Below are 24485 nucleotides of genomic sequence, written 5' to 3'. Positions count from 1 at the left end.
ATTTTATAAAATAGTAAGCTTTTTCTTTATTATACAGATTCTTTCAACTGTAATAAGACAAACGGTGAGAGATATCAGGTGAAGATGCTAAGTAGAGAGGATTATAACACAAGGAAATAAGTTTATAAAGGGAGAGGGCCACCTCTTCTGTCCTTCACTGGGAGATTGCAAAAACAGGATGAACTTCCATCTAAAAGAGATAGTTCTGAATAGAAAAAGGAATAGATGGGTGTTATTGCTTAAGTACCACCATTCTCTTCTCCTCAATCCCGCTTTTTTTTTTTGAAGGTTACCGAGTTGGGAGACCTGAGAATTGAGTCCTTGAACTCCATGGCGGACTCATCTTCTAGCAGCGACACAGAAGACTGCAGTTCTGAATGCAAATCCAACCTGAGCCTGTCCGTGGGCTATTTCCCCTGTGAGGATATCTTCTGTGAGGACACCACATCTGGTGAAGACACACCTTCCAAGGGTTCTCCAATCCACTTCCTCCCTCCTATCCAAGGAACATGGCGGACTGGAGGTACAGGGAGACTCGGGAGGAGACGAGACCAAATTGAGGACCGCCCAGAGCAGTTCTGCAACCTAAGCATTGCCCTCGCCTGGGATGTTGATGTGGGCTCTAACAGTGCAGACTCCATAACTAATTGGGATCTAAATGGCGACAATCAGTGGATAGACAAGTACCCAAGAGAGAGAACAAAACTGACTCTCAGCAAACTGGATGGTCTTGTGCAAACGCTTGAGACATTTCTAGAAAATCAGAAAGATGATGAAGGTGATAACTCTGTGTTCCCAGGATCTACTCAGGAGGAAGATTTCCAGCTGTCCAGCAATCCCCCTCCAGATAGGGCTCAGGCCAGCCATCAAGAACATGATACTTGTCAACACTTGCCTATGTGCAAAATACCAGAAAACGAAGATGTTACCCAGTTCCCCCAGATTCCTCTAAGGCTTAAGGAGCATGAACTTGCTGAGGTAAGCACAGAGGTGTCTCACAGGACAGCAAGGGACAGGTCGGTGTGGGGGCCACGTGGGACCACATAGAGCCTTGCAACCTGCCGTGAAGCAGGCTGGCCTCCCCCCGAGTGTGGGAAATGACTAGCAGTGGGAACAGAATCCCGACATAGAAAGGAGTGAGGGTGGAATTGTAGGGGAAAGACTGGAGAGCTCTGAGGGAATGAACAGGGTAAGAAGCAAGGAGAAGGGCTAACAAGTATATTTAAAAAAAAATTGCGTGTTTAAATATTAATGAGTATTGAAATTTTGCATTTACAGTTGGGCTATGTTCGGTAAAAGGATTTGAGCTCCAGAGACGAGTAAATATTGACACCATTGCTCGTCGAGGTTACACATACTTAAGTCATCCTTCATTTTCTTCGCAGATAAGCCAGGCAACTGGCAGCCAAAAGACAAGCACGACAGGGAGTTCCTCAGTCTCGCTGGGGCAGGCGGTGAAGGAGGAGGACACGTCTTCCAACACACAAGCCCTATCCTGTCTGAACTTTGGGTGGGTCTTCCGCTGGCTGAGGCAGCAGGTCCTCTCCTCTCTGCGGTGGAGAATGCCCTCTGCGACAGCCACCCAAAGCCCGCCTCAGCCGGCACCAAAGAAAAGATACTCTCGCAGAAGCAGGAGAATCCAACCCCAAGAATCCCCCACATTAGGACACCCTACAGCACCACCAGACTTTTAAACTTTTTAATAGTCCCTGTTCCACAATTCCTGTGGATTTATGTTTTCCCAATAAATAATACCAATGTTCTTGTTATCCATGTCTTCCTCTTCTAGCATACCATCTTGACCCAGGCAGAAGGCATACATGTGTCTAGAGGCTGACATTTATTCTTAGGAAATATTAATAGTATTATGCTTCCTAAACTAAAGGCATTCTTTTTCTCTCCTCTCCCCTCTTCTTATTGTATTTTACCCTATGTTATCTATCTTACGTATTTTAACCCATTTTATCATTAACCCAAATCCCCATTTTCAGTAGGTAGCAGTACAACCCATGAGATTCCTGCCGTGGCAGTATGATTTAGATTGAACATCCAGGGCTTGAAGAAGTGGCAGAGGAAAGTGACTTACTGAGGAAGCTAATTTCAAGTGGTAGTGTTTTGAGAACTCAGACAGCAGTTCTGATGTTTTTGAGGACCAGTCTGGTTCTAGCATATGTTGCCTTGGCTGTCATAGTGGCCCACTTAGGACGAAGATGAAGATTGGGAATGCTATAATACTTAACCACTGCAAGCCTAGCTTTCCTCATTCATAAGATGGGGGAGATAATATTATAATATATACCTCCTGGGTTGGTGCAAGAGTTAGTGAGATAATCCAAGCACGTGATAAATATTATTATTGTTGCTGTTGCTATTAGTCATTCTCCTGAGGAACTCCCCAGAAGATTTGATTCAAGGGATATCCAAAAGTGAGAGTTTGAGTCAATTCTCATTGAAATACTTCCCACACAGAGCAATATTTACCAAGTTAAGGGTTTTCAGCAGATCTTGACTTAACCAGGCACTCTCCCAACTCATTCCACTGTGCTCTCTGAAAGTCCTTTGCAAGTGTCACTGAACTTTCCTCTAAATGCCACCTTCTTTGAGGAAGTCTCCCTGTAATTGTTAGCAACTCCTCCCACCCCCAGTATCACTATTACCATCTTCATTCACTCACAGGTTCGCTCAACATTCTCCTTGTTCAGCTAGTACTACCATCCTTTGTGACCTTCAGAGCGCACATGGAAAACCACATGACTTCTTGGTCTTAAATTCCTTCCTTTTCTCAACTTCAATTTCCTTATCCCCTTCCTTCCTCTCTTTCTTCCTTCCTCCCACAAATATTTAGCACATAGGAGTGCCAGATACTTTTCTTGTTTACCAAAAAAAAAAAAAAGACTCACTCTTTGAGCTCAAGTGCCTAATTATTTAAGCAATAAAGCCATGTAAACATGTGACTATAAAGGGTTATGGCTAACAGTCTGTAGGGGGGTACACATCGGGTACTAAAAAAAGGATAATACATTTGGCATGGGGAGAGGTTGATTTGGAAAGATTTCCTGGGTAAGGTTCTTTGAGTTGCAGATGAGGTTAGTTTAAGGCGGAGGACTTTAAGCTGCTGGATAAATTGGTGTGGAATGGAGGTGTGAGATCTGGGCTGGTTGACAGCATATGTGAGAGACAGTGTGGCACATATGGCCCAGGAAAGATAGCACAGTTGGGGGGAACAGGTCAAATTGCTCAATGTGTGCTCCAGGTCATATCCTGAGTCTCTTCCCAGCCAGACCTCTCACTTTGTCTGAATTTCTGAGAACACCTGCCCCTTCCAGTAGCTCACTTGAACACTCACCTCCACCTTTCCTTACACTCCTCTACTTCACTGAGACTTTGAGTCCCATCACAACTGTTCCCCGACTTCCATCCACTTCCCTGTAGATCCAACCCATACACCTCCTTCCCAAACTTGGCATGTCCAGCACATCTAGTAATATCCACAATGCCCTGCCCTTTTCTTCTCCCAGATCTTCTTTTAATCCATACTCAATCCAAATTCCCCAAGAAGACACACTTGCTTTTCATTAGGGCCAACACACAAAACCATAGCGATTTCCTTCTCCGTTCCCTGACTGCCTGGGGAACCCATCCTTGAAGAGCCTACTGTAGGGTTACTGTGGGGCAATATTGAACCCTCCTGGTAAAGCTGACCATGCCCTTCCATAAGCTGTTCCCCAGTCTCCACCCTGCCACACTCACCCCACCACCTGTACTTTTCAGCTCTCTCTCTCTATGTATATTTTACCTGTAGACTGTGAGCTCTCCAGGGCAAGCACCAGGTCTTTAGTTCCTTTTTATTGCAAAATCCTAACACAGTATCTGGTACAGAGTAACCTGTCTATCTGACTCTATATAATTCTTTAAATGTTTTCAATATGTCCTATCTACATAATTTCTTAAAAAGTGAAATACAACAGCTTAAAGAGTTGCACCTTTTAAGTCAAAAGTGACTGGTCAACAGAGGAAGGAAGGAGACCAGAAGAAGAGAAAATAGCCATCAGTAAAAAGTCACGAGAGGCGGCAACCTACACACTGAGAAACCTAGTAAGACTAGAAGAATTTAGAAACTCATTTGAAAATTTAACTCAACAAATATGCATGGACGCTTAATGCTGCTTTAGACTAGATAGACAGACAATAGGCCTAAAAGAAAGACAACATCTCCTACGCTCAAGGGACTTGCAACCAAAGTTTTGTTATTATTTTAATTCTTTCTCTAGCAATTAAGCTCTAAGAAAAACTCAACCAAAACAAACTACTTTAAAAGGCTGTTCATACTGAATAAGATGCCCTGTTCTTTAGTTAGATGTCTGACATATTTATATTTTTCAATGTTGTATTAATATAAACCTGCTTGACAGGTATGAACCTGTCCCTAAGATTTAAGCAATGTACTTTGCAAGCCTTTTCAATAAAGTAAGCTTTACATACCCTTTGGGGTTAAGTGTGAAGCTACACATCAGAAAGCAAGACAAAGTATTAATATTTAAAAACAGGAACGATTTCAGCACCTCGTCATTCATTATAGTGTCAAATACGTTATGAAGCTGTGAGCTGCAGGTCCTCTACTTTGTGCCACATACCTGGGGCTGGGGCTGGGGCTGGGACTGGAGGCGGCCCACTGCTCGTGTCCAAAGGACTGACAGCCAACTGGAAATGGTCATTGACAGATACTAGCTGTGCTATATCAAGCCTCCCGTAGAATTATTATGATTGCCTGGGACATACTAATCTAACTAACCAATACATTTTGAGATCCATTATCTCCTAACTGAAAACTAAAATCATTCCTTCAAGAGTCGCTCAACTTTGAAGCCTCTCAAGCTCAGCTGCTTGAATTAGCCATGTATTAACTTAAACATTCGTATTCTAGAATCTATACCACCACCATAATATAAGCCAGAATACAGTGTGAGAATTTATCAAGCAAATGTAGGGGGTAATCCACTATCTCTGAAACACACAATTGAGACAGGCTAATGTAAATACATTACAGACCAACCATGCCATGCCAATTTCTTGCTCAGCAGAATCCTAGTGAGAGAAAAAAGTATATGATCAAACCACATCTGCAAAACGGGCAAAATTTTTCCAGACTTCAAGAACAGAATGTGGTAATTCATGACTCAAGAGGATACACAGGACCAAGTCTAGCTGGCCACAAGAATTGTGTCTAAAATCCTCAAACAATAAACAAAACAATTAAAAGAAAAATGAAGCAAATTATAAATGAATTCCTAAAGAGTATTAAGGTCTTTATCCCAGTATTAAAGAACCATTTTATTTACTTAGGAGAAGTAGTTAATTGTTTAAAAAACATGTCTTCTCATTGTGAATTGCAAGTGGGAGAACATATATAGCGTGCAGGACAATCTCCAATTTCAAGATGGAAGGGTGGGTTTGATATTGCATTGCTTGGAGTCAATCTTGTCCTGTTACCCCCTAAATCCCCAAACAAACAGAACAATGCTCTGCTTTCAGAAGTGAAATAAGATCCTCATCAGATAACACTCACTGAGTGAACCAGTCATGAGCAGAGTGGGCACAAAAGCCTTAGGATACATTCCCAAAAAGATTATTAGCCTCGATCGAGAAGTCCCACGACAAAACCATTTCCGTTTTATGCCACCTTTCAAAGGAATTCCATGGTGTTAATGCCCATTTGATTTTAACATAATACGCTTTATGGAGAGCTACTTTCAAAGCATTTTCAAATGGGAGTGGGCAAATATATCTTTTTAGACTATGGCTGTTAAAAGAAAATTCATCTCATTACTGAATTCTCTCAGTCCAGAAAATCAGTATGGCAATACTTCATTTTTCCTCATTTGCATCAAAAAAGATTTATTATTTTAAGTACAAATCTCTAAAATAAAAACTCTCTCCCCTCTAGGGTAGAGCTTTCCTGTATACCCACTCACAAAGGAAAAGATAACATTTTAGATGTCTTAGTGGTTAAAATGACTGGTGAATGACTGTCAGGGAACAGGATGTGTACACGATCTCTAAGAATGACTCCCCGGATGACTTATTAGCTATCAAGGGGATTGGGCATCTTTACAATGAGAGGTCTGGTGAATACCAACTTAGTCAGGTGATTAAATTTAGCCTAGCCAACATTATACACCTTCTGAAGAGAAGCAGTGTATACTTGCTAGCAATGTTTAATCTGAATCTAATAATGAGGACACCAACAGTCAGGTGGATCCAGACTATAGGACATTCTACCAGACAGCTGCCTTGGACTTTTCAAACATGTTAACGTCATGAAACACAAAACAAGGAAAAAAAAAAAAAAGGCAGGGAGGCAAGACAGTTCATAAAACAGACTAAAGAAACATGACAACCAATTGCTATTTGTGATTTTTGACTGAATCCTTGATCAAAGCCACAAAGCAAAATAAAACTATGATAAAGGATATTTTTCTAACAGTTGGAAAAATCTGAATATGGACTATACATTAGATAATATGATTAAATATTTCTTGGGTATAATAAGAATATTATGGCTATGTAAGAGAATGTCCTTGGTTCTTAGGAAATTCGAAAGGCTGAAGTGTCATGATATCTGCAACTTGCTTTCATGTGATCCAGGAAAGAAACAGAGAAAATGAGAAAGCCAAGAAGGGGAAAATACAAAGAAAAACTCAAGTGGAGAATCCAGATCTCTGCTATTAAAGTACTATATTTGCCATACTTGTGTGATAACATATCTTTAGAGATATATGTATTTAAAACCTTAAGATATTTACTCTAAACAAAACTGAGACAATAATTTGATTTCTCAAGTGATATAAACTAGGCAATTCTGTAATCTGGATTCATTCATTCATCCTGGCAACTGCCTTTGAATTCACAACCGGCTGCAAGGAATTTTTAGTCTCAAAGGTTGGCAAATATTCATCCTTCATGTCCTAACTATATAAAAAGCAAATTGGTCCAGTTGAAAGCAGACTAGTAGCTAGGCATTTTTCTAAAACACTTGAGATTTCAGGAGTTTATTTAGCTTTTGCTGGGATTAAAAAGAACAATTCTTGCCAAATGGGGAGGCACGTCTTCTGCCCTTTCAAATTATCACAAATTTCAAGGTCTGGATATTTCATGTCTACCTTCAAAAGAAATTCTTACACGTTTTCTACTTCTCACAAACCAGGAACAGCCTGACACAGTACTGATAATTCCTGCCAATTGTTTTGACATTTCCTTTTATTTTGAGCAGTGCTAGATTGTTCTGCTTCTTCCAAAACTAAGAAGAATAGGCATAAAGTCATCATATAATTTATTGTCCATGCTTTTCAGAATGTAAGATAGTATTCTACTATAGCCTTTATTAACATTTTTAGCATGTACCTCTTATACGACTAAAGCGACAGATCCTCTCTTAAACTAACGTATATGTTCATATATATTGAACACTTTGCAAATAATTCAGTACGTTCAAAGACTCTGAATCCTACTCTTCAATCCCAGGTTAAAAATCTAAGTTCTTATACAAGACTTCCCAGCTTCGAATTCCAGTTTACTACTTATTTGCTGTGGATCCTGGGGAAGTTACCTCTCTTGGCTATTTCCTTGTCTACAGACTGCAATACTAATAGTACTAACCTCAAAGGGTTGTGGTGAGGATTTGGCAAAAGTACTTGGCACATAGTAAGTGCTTTCAAATTTTAGCTACTGCTAGTTGCTGTCATGTGATTTCTTTGCTTTAAAAATCTGCCACAGGCTGGGCACGGTGGCTCACGCCTGTAATCCTAGCACTCTGGGAGGCCGAGGCGGGAGGATCGCTCGAGGTCAGGAGATCGAGACTAGCCTGAGCAAGAGCAAGACCCCCGTCTCTACTAAAAATAGAAAGAAATTATCTGGCCAATTAAAAATATATATAGAAAAAATTAGCCGGGCATGGTGGCACATGCCTGTAGTCCCAGCTACTTGGGAGGCTGAGGCAGAAGGATTGCTTAAGCCTGGGAGTTTGAGGTTGCTGTGAGCTAGGCTGATGCCACGGCACCCATTCTAGCCCGGGCAACAGAGTGAGACTCTGTCTCAAAAAAAAAAAAAAAGAAAGAAAGAAAGGAAAGAAAGAAAGAAAGAGACAGAGAGAGAGAGAGAGAGAGAGAAATCTGCCACAGCTCCTAGTGACTACAGAATAAAGTCTTAGTAAACTGCCGGTAAACATCTCTATCGTTGGATTTGGATGTTATTTTCCGGTAATCTCACAATCTCCGCCCCATCCCAACCCCGCCCCTGACACCCCAGAACCTTTCCAGTGCTTGTTCCCCATACTCTCCTGCCCCAGTGCCTTTGCTTATGCCGTTCCCTCTTCTTGGAACTACCCTAACCATGCTACCTCTCCAGTCTGCCCTGCGACCCACCTACTCCCAAAGGCACTTCCACGTGGGCCTTCAAGGCCCAGGTTAAATTCAATTAACCTGTAGAATGGAGTAGGCTGGAATTAATCTTACCCTCCCTGAGCCACGACACTTCACTTTTACCTGTAGTAAGTGTACATTTTATCCTGACTTGCAGACATCTACATCCACGTCCTTCTCTCCCACTAGACAAAAAGCCGCTATGTTCTGCTTATCTCTGCATGCTCCAAAGCCCCTGGCCCAGTTTCCGGTACCTAGTAGCTCCATGACAAATATTTGGTAAATTGAACAGTTAATCTGCAGGAAAGAATTTAAACAGATAATATCTGAAATTGAATGTCATTTCCTCTCATAAAACTTAACTAGTTTCTACTTTAATTAAGTCTAGTCCCTGAATGTCTCTAGGGGCATGACCAGGGCAGGGGCAGTGTAGCATAGGGTAGAAGTTTCCCGAGTTGAAAAGCTCAGCTTTGTGCAACAGACAAAGCTAGTTAACAAAAGAATATCCATACCTTTCTACTTGTCTGAACAGAGACTTATAGTCTATCCTCTCTTGTGAATTTAAAAGGATTTTTTAAAGTCTTTGCATTTCTAAATCTTCCAAATGAGGGTTAGATTCATTCATTCATTCATTCATGCAAATACATTTAATGAACATTAACATGCTAGAGATGGTGCACGAAGATGAGTATGACAGACTCCCACCCTGTGCCATGTTAATACCTTTCACAGTCAGACACTACTGTTCCTGACCACTGGTAAGCATTTACCCGAGAAAATTTAATGAACACAGTGGACAGGAAATTATCTAGGCTAAAAAGATGCATCAGACTCACAAGGTGCCCTACAGTGGGCTCTCAGGCATGACTAAGAGAATTCTCCTTGTTCTCCTTTCATTCATTTATTTACCCACTCAGTCCCTTGCAGAGGTCCCCATGTGCTGGCCATGATTACCTCTCATGCCAAGGACATGCGAATACACAAGATATTGTTCCCATTCTCTCCATGTCCGAAGGCTGGCAGTGGTGCTAATTATTGTCTGTTGACCAAAAAACGATCATTTCTTGGGCAAGTTCTCCTTGTCTGTCTTCATCTCACACGAAGTTATTTAAAAATGTCTTCTGGATATATTGGTCTGGCTACCCCAGCTCGTAACTCATTAAATGATTGGTTTTCTACATGAACTATACAGTTAGATTGGGGAGTGCCCTGCCACATTAATGGGATGACTTTCCTTACATTATACAGTCAGTATTTGTGAACTTGCTCGCTTGTTAAAATTTGCTTACAACCCCAAAATCACTACTCAGGGTGGTTTCGTGGTCATTATGGACATGCACAGAGGATCAAAAAAATCTGCATCCCCCTCATGTATGTTCTCAGCTGAGGTCAAACAAAGCGATGCTCTGCCTTCTGGTTTGAGCTCAGCCCTCATGCTATAAACTGTCCTTTTCACGGTTTATTGTGTGCCGTGTTTTTTACATCTTCGTGCTTTTTGTTGCTGGCTTCCACTATTTCAAATGGCCTCCAGGCGTAGTGCTGAAGTGTTGTTGTCTAGTGTTCCTGGGGCAAGAAGGCCGTGTGCCTCAAGGGCTAAATACACAGGTGATGCAGGCTTCGTCCAGGCAACACTCACAGTGCTGTTGGCTGTGAGGTCAGTGGTAATGACTCAACAACATATATTAAATACGGTGTCTTTAAACAGAAACACACATAAAACAAGATTATGTACTGAGCAGTTGCTGAAAATGTGACCAGAGGCTTGCAGGAACCTCCCTCTGTATCTCCCCTCGGAAAAGTACTCAGTAATTCAGTGTTCACGGTGACTTTATAGACCACAACTACCACAACCCCCACACCCCCGCCAATAAAAACCCAAGAATTGACTCACTATCCAGCCATTCTCACTAATTTTTTTTTTTTTTTCCAACTTTACCTTCTGAGAATTCCGTAGGGCCAGAAAGTGAGGAAACAAAAAAAATCACCCTCTGGAATTTGTGACACTTTGGCAGAAATATTTGGTATTTTCTGCCCCTCTAGAATCATTCACAGTCTTGCAAAGAAGAGCTTGCTGCTCTGCCGGCTAACAGGGGAGGAAAGAAAAGGGGTCAACAGGCCAGGGGGTGCGACGTATGGGTCAATGTAAATGGGTTTTTCTTGGGTGTTGCTGTTTCCCCTTGTGAGAAGTCTAAGGCCTGAAGGTCAGGTATTCTTATTATTTCCTGCCTGATACTTGGTTTTCAACTGTCCCACCCACATGGGCCCAGTCTGGGTGAAAAGTCTCAGAAAGGAGTGTTCTGTCCAACCTTAGGTAAGACCAAGGTAGACCATGAAGAACCAAAAATCCTATTTTTCTAAGCAAATAATGTGTTCTTTAATTCCTAAAAATGTATAAAGAATAAGACAATTTAAATCCCCCAAAATAATCCAAAACTTTTGAGAATGCCTCAGAATTCACATTTCCCTTGGTAGAAGCTAAGCTCCCCAAGCGGAAAACAGCTTCCGGACATCAACATATTGGAAGCCAGCTTAGCTCCTGCTCCAGGAATTCCATGCTTAGACCCAGAAGCATGTAATGGACGGTTCCATCCTGTGTCTTCTTAACTCTTCCTCAAGGTTGAGATAATGTTTGTTTGTTGAACAAAACAGTCATCCAAGTGCACGTCTGTTGAAAAGCTTCCAAGCAAGTTGAGAGGCCAAGGCAAAGAGGAAGACCAGCTAATCAGAAATCCAGGGCAAGAAAAGCCAGATCCAAAACAAATATAGTACAAAATGCCCAGAATAGCCCAGAAAGACAGCTGATGACCTTTTCCTCTAAAATCTCTTAATGTCACAGTATCAAATGGCCTAAGTGTCTAAAGCCAAGCACATAATTACCAACTACAAGAGTAAGGGAATAAGGTAAATAAAAAACACATACACCAACAAGAAAAGCTGATGGTACAATTACAATTTGTGTTTTGAAATACAAATGAAAACGCAGAAGACGATTATTGCTCATACTGTATTTAGCAGTTTGTCACTGGCAAGGGATTACACCTTGGTTCAAGGTACTTATCACAGGAAGTTGTCAAGGCTGTTTCAATCTGAAAGATGCCATAACTGCAATAGAGATAGCACATATTATCTTCTGCCCAGAAACTAAATGGATATTGCTATACTACAATGGGTATAAATTGCTATACCCCTAATTTAAGTCTCCTCTTGGCTAAAGAAGCTCTGAGCTGTGACTCGACCAGGAGACCGGAATAGCAATACGGTATGCAAGGAATGCAGAGCACACCCAGAGACCCAGCCTCATTGCTTTGATTATGATGCACAGAGCCTCAAGCTAAATAATAGATTAAAGAACCAGTGAAATCCCTTCTTCTACTTCGCTGCTCCTGAAGCAATGGAGAACCTTGGCTCATTGAAATTCTGGTGTCAGAACCCAGCTTTCCCCCATTTCCCAAACCATTAAACCACAGACTCACTAAGTAAGAGTCAAAATTCTCTTGGATCCTCTTCCCCCCTCTTAAGAAGCTGTTGACACTACACACCTAAAGCCATCATAGATACTAAGGTCTTCCAGTTAAACGTATAAATGCATGGTAATTTGAGAGAAAGACCACCACCTGCCCAGTTATAGAGTCAGTGGGTAAGTACCCCCACTGGTTTGATTATTTGCTACATCGGTGTCTACAGTTACACTCTAGCATATCTGTCTCATAGAGAAAAGGAAAAAAAGTCAAAGTCACTGGCTGCCAGCTTCCTAAGAGGTGAGGGGAAAGCAAAGCAACTGAGAATAAAAAAGACTGTCATGGCTTTGGCAAGATGAGCAAATAGCTTCTAACAGCCCAGAAACTCCATCCACACTCACACACGAGAAGCATCTGCTTGAAGGAAGCATTCTAATGGCAGAACTAAATCACCATTTGATTGTAAAGGTGAGCCTAGGTATTTGGTAGGAGGAGAGAGCAATAAGAAAAACAAAATATGGAAAAGAAAATCTTTTGTGAGTTACAGGATAAAAAGAAATTCACTTACATATTGTCTCAAGTTATAATGAGCCAAGAAAGCACAAGACAACCATATGTGACACAATTCCAAATAAGACTGCCAGCTCCAAGCCATATTTTTAGAATTTTTAGTATGAGTTACCTAAAATAAACAATGTTTGGTCCACGAAAGACAGTTAGGAGACAGAAAACTTCAATCCCCACATAATAAAGTGATCAAGACTGCAGGAAGGGTTTAGAGAAAAGGATACAAAGGACAGAGCTACGGAAGATGCTTTTCTTTGGGGATGACATTATCTCAGAGGCTGTAAATCACCTGCTTACAAACCACTACATTGTAAGGTGGACTGACTCTACAGGCAGGCCTGGGCGAGTAATTAAGTGTACAATCCCATGGCCTTCCATGGCCTAATGAAAACAAGACAGAAATGAAGCCTGACAAGGGGCCCCACCTCATTCCCGTGCCTGGGTCCATCTAGCCTCAAAAGTGGTGTAACCAGACAGCTCTCACCACCATCGTCCATGAACTCAAGAACCATTAGCACGGAAGAGACCAGGGTGTTGCCCACACTCTTAGGCAAATGATATTTCATCTACTTGCCAGTTGCCAGAACAGCCACAAGACTGAAAGTACAAATATTCCAAAGCTTTTAGTTGACTATAATTCTTTCCTACATGATTTCTTTCCTGTTCTCAGTTCCATACAAATACTCCTGGGTATCAGAGGACAGAGATCAGAACTTAAAAGTAATTCTTAACTGCTACCACTAGTATTTAGGATTTATTTTTATTTGTATTAATTCCATTTAATCCAATATCTGATTTTCATGCTGACTTTAAAATAGTCCTTTTAATAAATATTTTCTTGAACAACTGAGTAACAGAACAAACCCAAATTTTATCTGGGACACTCCCAGTTGTGTGATCTCAATGGAAGGACTGAGAATTGAAAGAGATTTAGGACAAAGCCAAATACAGCTCCCGTAATCCAACTATGCCACAGATTTACATGCAATGTCTTACATGTCTGTTTATGTAGTGTAGATAGAAATATACACACACGTTAGTGAATAGAGCATGTGCATTAAAGTAAATATTGGTGTGAAAATGAAGTTATATATACAGTACTCAATGTAGCCTTCAGTCAGTCAAGACAGTCTGGTCATTTGGCTTTTTATCTGCTGTGGATATAAACTATTTTGTGAACTTAGGTCCAATTGTAAGACCATTCCTTCCCCCACTACCACAAGTACCAAAATCTGCTGTCACAAGAACTTTAGATCTGGAACAGGCCCATGAAAGAATGTAGCGTCTAGAAAAATGCAAATACACCCAAAACTAGACATTACATTTGGGGGATTCATTGAATCCGCCTCTGCCTCAAAGTTTCAATGTAAATTAACCTCCCAATTTTACAGATGAGGAGACTGAGGCCCACAAAATTTAAATGATATACCAGAATTTCCACAGGTAGTTAGTAGAGAAGTCAGTACTAGAATTTAGACTCCTGGGTTAAATATATTCCTTGACTCAAGTCACTCTAATAATTTCCTTTATAGAACACTAGATTATTCATTTGTTAGATCAAAATCTCACTGAGGGGGGGAAAAATCACACTTAGTCTGTATCATATGCCCCCCAGAGCCAGTCCAGAACTCACTGACAGAGGTGGAAAGAGGTCACCAACCGCAACCAGTAGGAACATACACCCTATGCTGGCTGTGGTCTTCAGAGAGCCACCCACATAGCCTCTTACCTCTTGATATATCAGGACATTTGCAAAGTGCCATGCAAGAGTTAAGAGCATAATGTATACAATTATGATTTTCCTTTGTGCAAAATGACCCTACTTTTCCACTAATCTCAGCTCCACTGGCCTGTTTTTGAGCTGACCAAGTAAACCAGTTCAGACAACCAAGACTGTCTTCACTGACTCACCCTAGGGAGGGACATGCCAAGGACACACGGATTAATGTGTCCTTTCATCCTTCCTCTGAGTTTCAGTCTAAGGTGAGGCAAGTAGAAAAACATTTTTGTTAGTATTCACCATACTTTAGAAAAAAAAGTCTCATATTTTCAAAAAATTGTCTGAAAACTCCTATGAAGTATCAGATACAAACAGGTAATATTAGTAACAAGAATGAGAAAAACAATAACAAACACTATTATTTTTAGTGGTGGGGCTATGGGCCCAGAAGCACACTGCTAACACCACTGTAGTAAACTGTCGTGGCACATCGATGGGGCATCTTCTAGGTGGGCATCTTCCCACCCCCATTTTACGGATGTGAAAGCTGATCCAGAGAGGTCAGGGGCCTGGAGTGTGCCGGAGACGTGGTCTGAATGCAGAATGCTCTCACAGCAAAACTCACATGCTCATGTCCCATATTTGTTTGGGAAAATACATTTTTTCCTAGTTCTACCGTTTCATTAAGTTCATTTTAGATTCAAGATTCCTACTTTACGGACTGGTGTTTTTCAAAGCTTCTTAAAACAAGTTGAACTTAATGGATTGCTCAGAAAATGCTCTATGAGTGCCTTCTGAGATCCAGCCTGTCTGATCAAATCAAATTTTATTTCTCTACTCACCTCCCTAGATACATCAGGTCTCATAAGCTGAGTCTTCCCCTGGGTTGTCACTTTTCCAGGCTCTTGATCTGGCTGGCAAGATATCCTGACAGTTTCCAAGGGGAGGGGTCCAGATATCTCTCTCTCTCTCTCTCTTTTGGATCTATTTTCTCCTCCCCTCTGTAAACCTTTCCTGTACCAGGCAACCAAAACCCTTCTCTACCAGGGCAACAGGCTTTCCCACATCACTCACATATCAGAGAGGGCTTCCACCTGGTCACACCCACTAAAAGTAATCTATGCAAACATCTTCATCCATCCTGTTGAGCAAGCAGGCTTAGAACACCATGTTGAAGCAGACAAATCACTTGGCTACCTGAAGTTCAACATTACTCCACAGTGCCACTGAATCTAAATTTCTGTAGTCCCTGAGCAAACAAAATACAATTATCATCAAAAGATATGCACAAAGTATTCATAAGAGCACTGTTAGTAATATGCCCAAACTGGAAAATATCTAAATGTCTATAAAATAGACATATAACGGAATACCATTAGAGGAGGAAAATGAAAAAAATAAACTACAGGCAATATGATAGATGGATTTCATTAACATAACCAGCAAAACAATCCAGATGCAAAAGAGCATATACTGCATGATTCTATTCATGAATTTTAAAAAACAGGCAAAACTAAACAAAGTCTGCATATTGGTTACTCCTGGGAGCGTGAGGGGAGGAAGACTCTGGGGTGCTGGTAATTTTCTATTAATTAAGGCACTGGTTACAGAGGTGTGTCCACTTTGTGACAATGAGTCCATCAAGCCATCCACTTACGATGTGTGTGCACTTTCCTCTACATACATTTCAATAAAGAGCTGAGCCAGAGAGACCCCTAAGATCATCTGGTCTGGTCTGTGCCCCTTTGTTGGCAGAAGAGTAATTGTGTCCCATGGAGCTTAAATATCTCAAGGACACAGAGGAAATCCACGGAAGGGCTGGGACTGGCCATCAGATCTCTTAACTCCCCATCCAGATACCAAAGCTAACTCTCAAACATGGGAGGATGCTTCTCTAACCTCCTTGTTTGCTGTGACTACAGCTGAGGTTTCCAAGGATTAGGATCACATTCCTCTTAAAAACATAACCCAAAAGGCTCCAGTCTCCTATTGACATCCATGCCAAGAAGAGCACCTAAACACTATTTCAGATACGGCAAATCAGAAAAAGACAGACAGTGCCATGCTCACACTGATTGGCTATGTGACCTCTGGCATGCTCCTTCCCTCTCCCTGACCCTCGGGATCCTCATCTATTAATAGATTACTGAACTATTAACTCCCACTCTGCAAGGGTGCCATGAGGATAAGGTCACAGTGTCAGAGCAGCGTCTAGTACACAGCAAACAAATCTATCTGTAGAATGAATATTGAATTAATCAGATGCTTGTAATTTGGTAGAAGCTCAATAAATAGTAGTCATTACTGGGCAAGAGGAATAGGGAGAAAGGAAGTACACAGGCTTGTGAAAACCACCACCTCATTTTCTAAGCCTATTAAGTCATTAACGGATTGACCAACAATTCTCACTAGAGTAGATGAGGCGCAGAAATGCCCTGTGAGGTAGAGCAATGAAGGACTTGAGAGGATTGTGCCTGGTACGATCGCGCTACTACCTCTGTGTTTCCCTTCGCGGGGCCAAATAAAAGATTTGCTCATTGCCGGCTGTACCAGGTCCAAACCCTACGACCACCTAGGCTAGTCACACTAACTCTTATAATTAAAAAGTTTTTAAAGGCAGGGAGAAGGTAGAAACTCTTGTAGACTTAATGAGTAGACGACTAGAAAAACATTCACACACAGAAAGAGAAAGGCTTTAAAGATGTCAGAAATAATGAGGAGGGCTGAGTTTACTTACATTTTCAAAAAACAGGTTTAATACTGATTTTTTTAGCTCTTCAAATCTTGACTAGACTAAGCAAACTGATCCATACAAGTTCTTTTATACTGAAAAGAAACAAATACAAAAATGATAAATTAGAACTAATTTCAAATTATAACACACACACCCCAGAAAAAAATAAAAGCTATAAATGGTAAATTATTATATAAACAAAGAACATCAAACTAGATAACATGGGTGTCATTAAAAAACAGAAAATATGAATTAAGGACTTCCTTCCATGTATCCTTCCTCTTTCTTCCTTCTCCCCATCCAGCATTACCTCCCTCTCTTCCTTCCTTCCTCAGTTACTGGACAACCTCAAATATTCCAAATATTCGAATTGTCTGCTGAAACCATCACCATTAATTTTTACAGCACAAAGTACATGGCGCAAGGTAGGTACTCTATGAATGAATGTTGAGTAAATGAATGAACCGTGGTTTTACAATATTCAGTTAAGGTGAAAAAAAATGAAGAAATGCTTGTAATTTATTATTTATTTGTCCAAAAAGAACAATGTGTAGACAATATGCAGAAACATGTGCACTATTTTTTAGACTTGCATTTCTGATTCTCTTATCTCTTTTAAATACCTCACACTTAAAAAAAATTCCCATTGGTATATATGGACACATATATCTGCACCATGATACAGTAATAAGATATATTAATATTTTGGTAATAAAAGAATATTTAAGAACAGTAGAAGTTTCTTTTGAGATGCTCCCTCTTCAAATACTTCATAACTACCTGTATCCAAAGGAGAAAGCAAGGTGTCTCTAAGTTAAACATAAGAGATATTGCCACACATGTGTTTTTCAAATGCATATATATTCAGGTCCAGTTCTAGACAAAAACCATGATGTAAGGACGTGGCTGTTTCCTTCTCTCTCTGCCCTTTTGAGGATTCAGTAACCCCAGATGTTTAATCAAGCAGGGAAGCAACAGGATCAGCTCCAAGGCTCCAACAGCTTAATGTATATCCTTCCTGAGGATATTTTAATTTTTTTTCAAAAACGTGTTCCAGAAAAAGCAGATGCTCAACATTGAAATCAAATGCATTACTGACAATGGAATTTCAGGCATGAATGGGGGTGCAGACTGCCTTCATGGAATTTCTCAACAGCCCGTCAAATCACACCAGGTAATCATCTGTCCATTCTACCTTCTCCTAAAGCTGGCTTCATATATGATCCATACCTACACACCAATCCCAGCAAATTTTAAGTAATTAATGATACATACATAAGCAAGCTGATTTTAAGACAGGCATGTGCCCCAAGAGTAAACAGTTATATTAGTCAGCAGTTTTCAAAGTGAGCTCCTAGGAACCCCACCCTGTAAGTGCTTCTGAGAACAGAGGCAGGAGTGAGATGTGGGGCAGTAGACAGAGTAATTTTACCGTTTGCTATTTCCTATTTTGAACCAAGATTTAGTTGGAGAAGTGGTTCTTTAAGCAGCTTATGAAAGAGTTGAAATAATCAATGTAACCAAAAAATAATGAGGTTAAAAGCTACTGCAGAAAATCCCAGTGAGTTCGTAATACACCCAAATCCAACCAGCACCTCTCACAGGGCCTTCATGGGAAGATATGACCAGCCAGGGGACCAGGGCACAGGTCAGCCCAGGTCAGAGCTGGGCCTTCTCGTCCTCCCTACTCAGCTCCTTCATCTCCTGCCCTGGAACGCGGAGCAGAAGGAAGGACACCATGCTTCCATGAGGACTGAACCAACAGCAAGGGGCCGAGATTAGATGGAGAGGGAGGGTGCTCCAGCAGAGAGCAAGACACGGGGGGCTTCCGCCACTCACTCAGTCCCCAGGCCCTGCCCCAATCCAATCCCCAACAGCCTCTGCTGAAAATTACAGGGGCAAGGTTAAGGTTTACATGCTTCATCTAGCGTCAGGGCTTTCAGGTAGGAATCAGAAAAGAGAAAATAAGTAGAACAGCTTAAAAAGAAGAAATGTATGTTCTGTAAGGCCGATTTAAAACAACATGTAAAATGCAAAAAAAAAAAAAGAAAAAAAAAAAGGGAGCAGCATTCTGAGAAAGTAAGCATTGCCTGAACTTGCTCCAGGGAAACTCACGTTAATAAGAGGCATTGAGTACAGTCAATCCCTCCCTCGGCACAGAGCTCCAATTCTTTGACCCAACCAGGACTGAATACATAAAAACATTTATAAACACAAACCATTATATTTTTTGAGTTTTCATCATAGTCCTTGTTTAAGTAAGTCAAAGATGCTCTTTGTTATACAATTTTGATCGAATGCAAGAGACTTTAGTCATTTCCTCAGAAACAGACTTAAGCTATAAATACTAACACACACAGCCATGCACAAAACGGCTCACTGACAAGTTTAATTTAAAAACAAGAACACATTATCAAACTGAAAAGCAAGCCATAAAAAAAATCCCAACCCATGCAAACAACATTCCTAGAAGAAAAAAACCCTTAGTGTAATGACAAGCATAATTACAAATAGCTTTTTATTTGACTCACAAACCTGTCCTGTACAGATTACAGAAAGAAAAAAATACAGTCTATGCTTGTATACATTTAATAAAACAAGCCCTTAACATCTTGCCCACAGCCTTAGGTTTCAAATTTCAAGAAAATTCGCCAACCCTTAAATAAGTGACTTCTATATATCCCTTTGAGATGGAAAATGCATTTATTACTATTGCTTATTTTCTAAATCCCTTTGATATTCTAAAGCATGACCATAACTGAGAGTAACATGTTAAACATAATCATTAGGAAGCGAAGTTACTGTTTATTATAATGCATAATGCCATATTTCATGCTTAAAACCTAAATGGAATCCAAAGTCTCCTTTCAGACATGACTTAAGTGTCTAAAGCAGGGGTCTGTAAGCTGGCCAAATGTGGCCTGCCACCTGTTTTTGTAAATAAAATTTTATTGGAACACAGCCATGCCCATTCATTTACATTTTGTCTGTGGCAGATTTTTGCAAGACACAACAGGTTTGAGCGGTAATAGCACAGACCCTAGGATCCACAAAAAGTATAAAATGTTTATTATCCGGCCTTTTAAGAAAAAGTTTGCTGACCTCTGGTCTTAAAAAACCAGCTACTTCAGCAGACGATTTTAAAACAAGAAACGCTAATCTTGGTTGAGTCATATTGCTGGAGAACTACCTAAGTCACTTAACCTTTAATTTTGCTTTAATTTTCTCATTTATGATACACTACTTGCTAATATTTATCAGGAACTTATATACCAAGCATCATTCTAAGGGCTTTACTTTTAGTAAATCAACAATGAATTTCTTTATTTAATTCTGACAAAAACCCTAGAAAGGAAGTAGATTATTATCCCTATCTTACAAATGACAAAACCGAGGCAGAGAGGTTAAATACCTTGCCAAAGGTTAAATAGTAGAGAAATCAGGACCAGAACCCAGGAAATTTGGCTCCAGAGCTCATATGCTTAATCTCTATGCCAAATTGAGTAATCTTATAAAAGTTATACGAAATAAAAGCAAATCTCAAAAAGGTTAAATCCAATAAAATACACCTCTGCACAATTTAAGTTAAGATACCTAAAAGAAGAATATAAAAGGACTTCCACAGACTTTAAGACCCTTCTGATTCTAAGATTAGAGCTAACCTCGGGGTACTGGGACTATAAAAGCCCATCATTTTCTTTCTTTTTTATCATAAGTAATCAAAAAAATCAAGCTAACTGCCACTGTCCATCTTTTCCTTGGTAAGTTAAGGCCTCTCCAGGAAGTTCAGGCCCTTCAGAAAGTCTTAAGGATGAACGCTTATCAGAGAGACCCTACATCTTCCAAGTTTGTTCCCATCTAGTCTCATCCTCCCCCAAGTTGCCATCTGGGAAAAGGCTGAGCCAGCACCAACAGAAATGATGGAAAGACTGTTCTTCATAGCCTGGTAAGACGACCTGCATCCAGCCACAGCCAAACCTTCGAGGCTGACATTGAAGACCCTCTACATCTTATCCCTTTCCTGTTTTTCCCCACATTATCTTTTTTTTTTTTTTTTTTTTGAGACAGAGTCTCACTCTGTTGCCTGGGCTAGAGTGCCGTGGCGTCAGCCTAGCTCACAGCAACCTCAAACTCCTGGGCTCAAGCGATCCTCCTGCCTCAGCCTCCCTGAGTAGCTGGGACTACAGGCGCGCCACCATGCCCGGCTAATTTTTTCTGTATATATTTTTAGCTGTCCATATAATTTCTTTCTATTTTTAGTAGAGACAGGGTCTCACTTTTGCTCAAGCTGGTCTCAAACTCCTGAACTCAAATGATCCCGCCCGCCTCGGCCTCTCAGAGTGCTAGGATTACAGGCGTGAGCCACCGCGCCCGGCCCCACATTATCTTCTGTTTTTGGTCTTTCATGCACTCGGGATGGCCTGCTTTTTCTTTAGTGCATCACATCTACTCCTGCTTCTGGGCTATACTCATTCCATACCCTTTGTCAAAGACCCTATTTTCTTTTCTTTTTTTTTTTTTTTTTCATTCTTATGTCAGTATATTGTGGGGGTACAAAAGTTTAGGTTACGTATATTGCCCTTGCCCCCTCATCCCCCCGAGTCAGAGCTTCAAACGTGTCCATCCCCTAGACAGTGCACATCACACTCATTATGCTATCACCAACATCGCATTCAGTGGATAGACCAAATCTCTCTGCTAAATATCATGGGTAAAAATTGTATTTCCTGCCCACAGAATCCTCACAATCCAGCAGGGGAAACAGGGACACAAAAAACTAAAGAAATCTATATATTGGGCCGGGCGCGGTGGCTCACGCCTGTAATCCTAGCACTCTGGGAGGCCGAGGCGGGTGGATCGCTCAAGGTCAGGAGTTCGAGACCAGCCTGAGCAAGAGCGAGACCCCGTCTCTACTAAAAATAGAAAAAAATTATATGGACAACTAAAAATATATATATAGAAAAATTAGCCAGGCATAGTGGCGCATGCCTGTAGTCCCAGCTACTCGGGAGGCTGAGGCAGGAGGATCGCTTGAGCCCAGGAGTTTGAGGTTGCTGTGAGCTAGGCTGACGCCACGGCACTCACTCTAGCCTGGGCAAGAAAGTGAGACTCTGTCTCAAAAAAAAAAAAAAAAAAAAGAAATCTATATATTGAAGGTCAAGTGCTACAGGACTCTGACTGCAAGTCTAGAAGGACTTTAGAGAGACACCATCACCAATGTGGACCTCGAAGAAAGGAGAAACCTGACTGTGTTGGCGAGTTTATAAAACTGTAGGGGTGACTATATAGAACGGTTGACCTCACAGATTTCAGAGCCAGATAGACCTGTGTCCAAAATCCCAGCTCCTTTGGCTGGAATAGGGTTTGTAGGAATTAAGATCAAATAAATAAAGTTGGGCCCAATCACGCTCCAAACCACATTTAGCCAGTTCTAAATCTTGCCCAAATCAAGAAGCCTTTTCATAGTACGTCCTTATACAGTCTTCTACTTCTCTCGGTGCCAAAACCATTTACTATTTCCACCACCCATCCATTTGGGTGTTTAATCACATGTTGATTTTCACTGTTTAAATATTCCAAAAGTCAGTTTTGTTTTCCCAAGCCAAGACTTTGTTAACAAATAATAGATTCTTTCAAATAGACCCTTGACATTTGTAAATTTTAGGTTCACGGTCCCTGATGAGTAGAGCTAACTTAGCTAAGGAGCAAATTCAAATCACAAGCTTGAGTTGTGTGGCTAATTGTGCAGGGCCCAGCCAACCAACATACATCTACATTCCAAGACAGCTTTATTTTGTGCGTATCCAGTAACTCTTAGGAGCAGACTTAAAATTTATTTCTTTGTGGGATGGTCAGAAAAAAGCCAACAGGCAGCGCAAGTGATGAAAGTGAAAATCAAGTTAAGTAGTACAAGGAAGTGGTGGCCCTTAGCCAAAAAATATATATACATTACAGAGTTAAAGAAATTATATGTTATAGTATATTTGCAAATCTGAGAATGGATGAAGGGCTTGGGATTCATCTCTCATGCTTTTAAAGGGTTTAGTGTACAGTTTTTTGTCCCCACAGTACCAACCACTGTGCTATAAGTATCAGCTAAATGAATAATCTGATAATCAAATGTCCTGAAGTCCTCAGTGAACCCACTTTCCATGCCAAAATAAAACTCAATATAGTCAACTTCCCTCCATGTTTCAAAATTTTACTATTTGCAATGCCTATTGACATATTACAGCAAACAAGGCCCACATGTTTTTAAACTAACATTTTGCTTCACAATCATATTTGTAGTGTTTAGTAATGGCTCGCTTTCCTTGCCAATCCTGGCAGATTATTTTTTATTTTCCACAGAAGGATTCTAATTCAAAGATTCTGAGCAGTTGTGGGATTTAAAAGTTGTTATTCTTTGCAAGTTGTGACTGAATTAACTGAAATGATTAAAGTCTGCCATAAAGTTTTATATAAAAATAAACACAGGCGTGGTTATGTGCCACACGGGACAGTGTCCTGGCAGTGGGGCAAGGGAACGAACATGGGTCAGCACCCTAGTGTACCAATCTTTCTTTGTGGCAAATACTTTAAAACTTTATTTTATATGAAAACATTATGGACTAAAGTACAAAATTTACATAACCATGTATTAACTTTATATGAAAGTCATGGACTAGTGCAAAGTTTCCATAACAATGTATACAGAATTCATATAAAAATATTATGGACTCTAATGTAAAATTTACAAAATATATTTAAACAGTGGATTTCAATTACACTTGGGGCAAGAACCTTAGGGGAGATGTTCCCATTATTTGCACACTTCTTGAAGCATCAGGGTAGTTTGGTAGAAATCAAAAATTGCTGACTATAGTCAGTCATCAAAGAGAAAAGTATCCTATAAATGTTGTGAAATATGTCCTATCTCTATTGAAAATGTGGAAGAAATGATTGCACTACTCCCTAAACCCAAACCCAAAAAATCTTGTAGAATCAAGTACTTCTACCAAACCATTAACTAATGTGTTATTGCAAATATCACTCAGAAAATATGAAGTCAAACCACTCTGATCCCACAAGCATTCTGAAAGGTCATTCTGCACTAATGTGAAATTTGTATAGTGATTGTTTGAACAAAAACAATGACTTCAGCCCACTGGTATATAACACTTTATCATGCCAGCAGAACTCCATGAACCAACATACCCCAGTGAGCTCATCATAGGTCTGGAAAGTGGGTTGGCCCATTGTGCACTCTATCACTGCTGACCCAGCAAGAACAGTAAGGACTCGCTCCCTTAAATTGTCCCACACAGAATAGACATATTTTCATGGTCAGACTAGAACCACAGTCTCTGTATCATGTGTATTTAAAAAAGAAACAGACTGGTGGGTTCACTCACTTCCTAAGAGTTAAGCTACCAAATTATAAGGAATGGCCATATATATATATATATATATATATATATGTATATAGCTTACAGTGGGGCATTTAAAATAATGTAGCATTTACAATGTACCAGTGCCCAAGAGTTGTGTCCAAAGCTGGGGGTTTTCTGCTTAAGGTAGGTCCTGCTAAAATCCTGCCTGCCAACATA

General features: G+C 40.5%; 2 protein-coding genes across 6 annotated transcripts in view; one reads left to right on the top strand and one right to left on the bottom strand.

The window, feature by feature from the left end:
* PPFIBP1 (PPFIA binding protein 1) overlaps window positions 1–24485 on the bottom strand; it is a 160028-nt gene that overhangs the window by 93255 nt on the left and 42288 nt on the right. For all 5 annotated transcript variants that reach the window (XM_069489969.1, XM_069489970.1, XM_069489971.1 and 2 more), the window contains exon 2: window positions 16900–16988. The gene's annotated coding sequence lies outside the window, so the exon portion shown is untranslated. The remainder of the gene's footprint in view (window positions 1–16899; window positions 16989–24485) is intronic.
* Window positions 331–1694, top strand: C16H12orf71 (chromosome 16 C12orf71 homolog). The gene is made up of 2 exons (XM_069491209.1): window positions 331–858; window positions 1386–1694. The coding sequence occupies exons 1-2, from the start codon at window positions 331–333 to the stop codon at window positions 1692–1694; spliced, it is 837 nt and encodes a 278-aa protein (XP_069347310.1).

This window comes from Eulemur rufifrons, chromosome 16 (assembly GCF_041146395.1).
Source record: "Eulemur rufifrons isolate Redbay chromosome 16, OSU_ERuf_1, whole genome shotgun sequence".
Classification (NCBI taxonomy): Eukaryota; Metazoa; Chordata; class Mammalia; order Primates; family Lemuridae; genus Eulemur; species Eulemur rufifrons.
This window is presented reverse-complemented; position numbering and strand designations above follow the sequence as displayed.

What these genes read in the sequence shown, in the direction of transcription:
- C16H12orf71 (XM_069491209.1), top strand. Translation starts at nt 331, where the DNA reads ATGGCGGACTCATCTTCTAGCAGCGACACAGAAGACTGCAGTTCTGAA. An exon ending in CCCCTCCAGATAGGGCTCAG is followed by an intron (nt 859 to 1,385) that starts GCCAGCCATCAA and finishes TTTTCTTCGCAG; the next exon opens with ATAAGCCAGGCAACTGGCAG.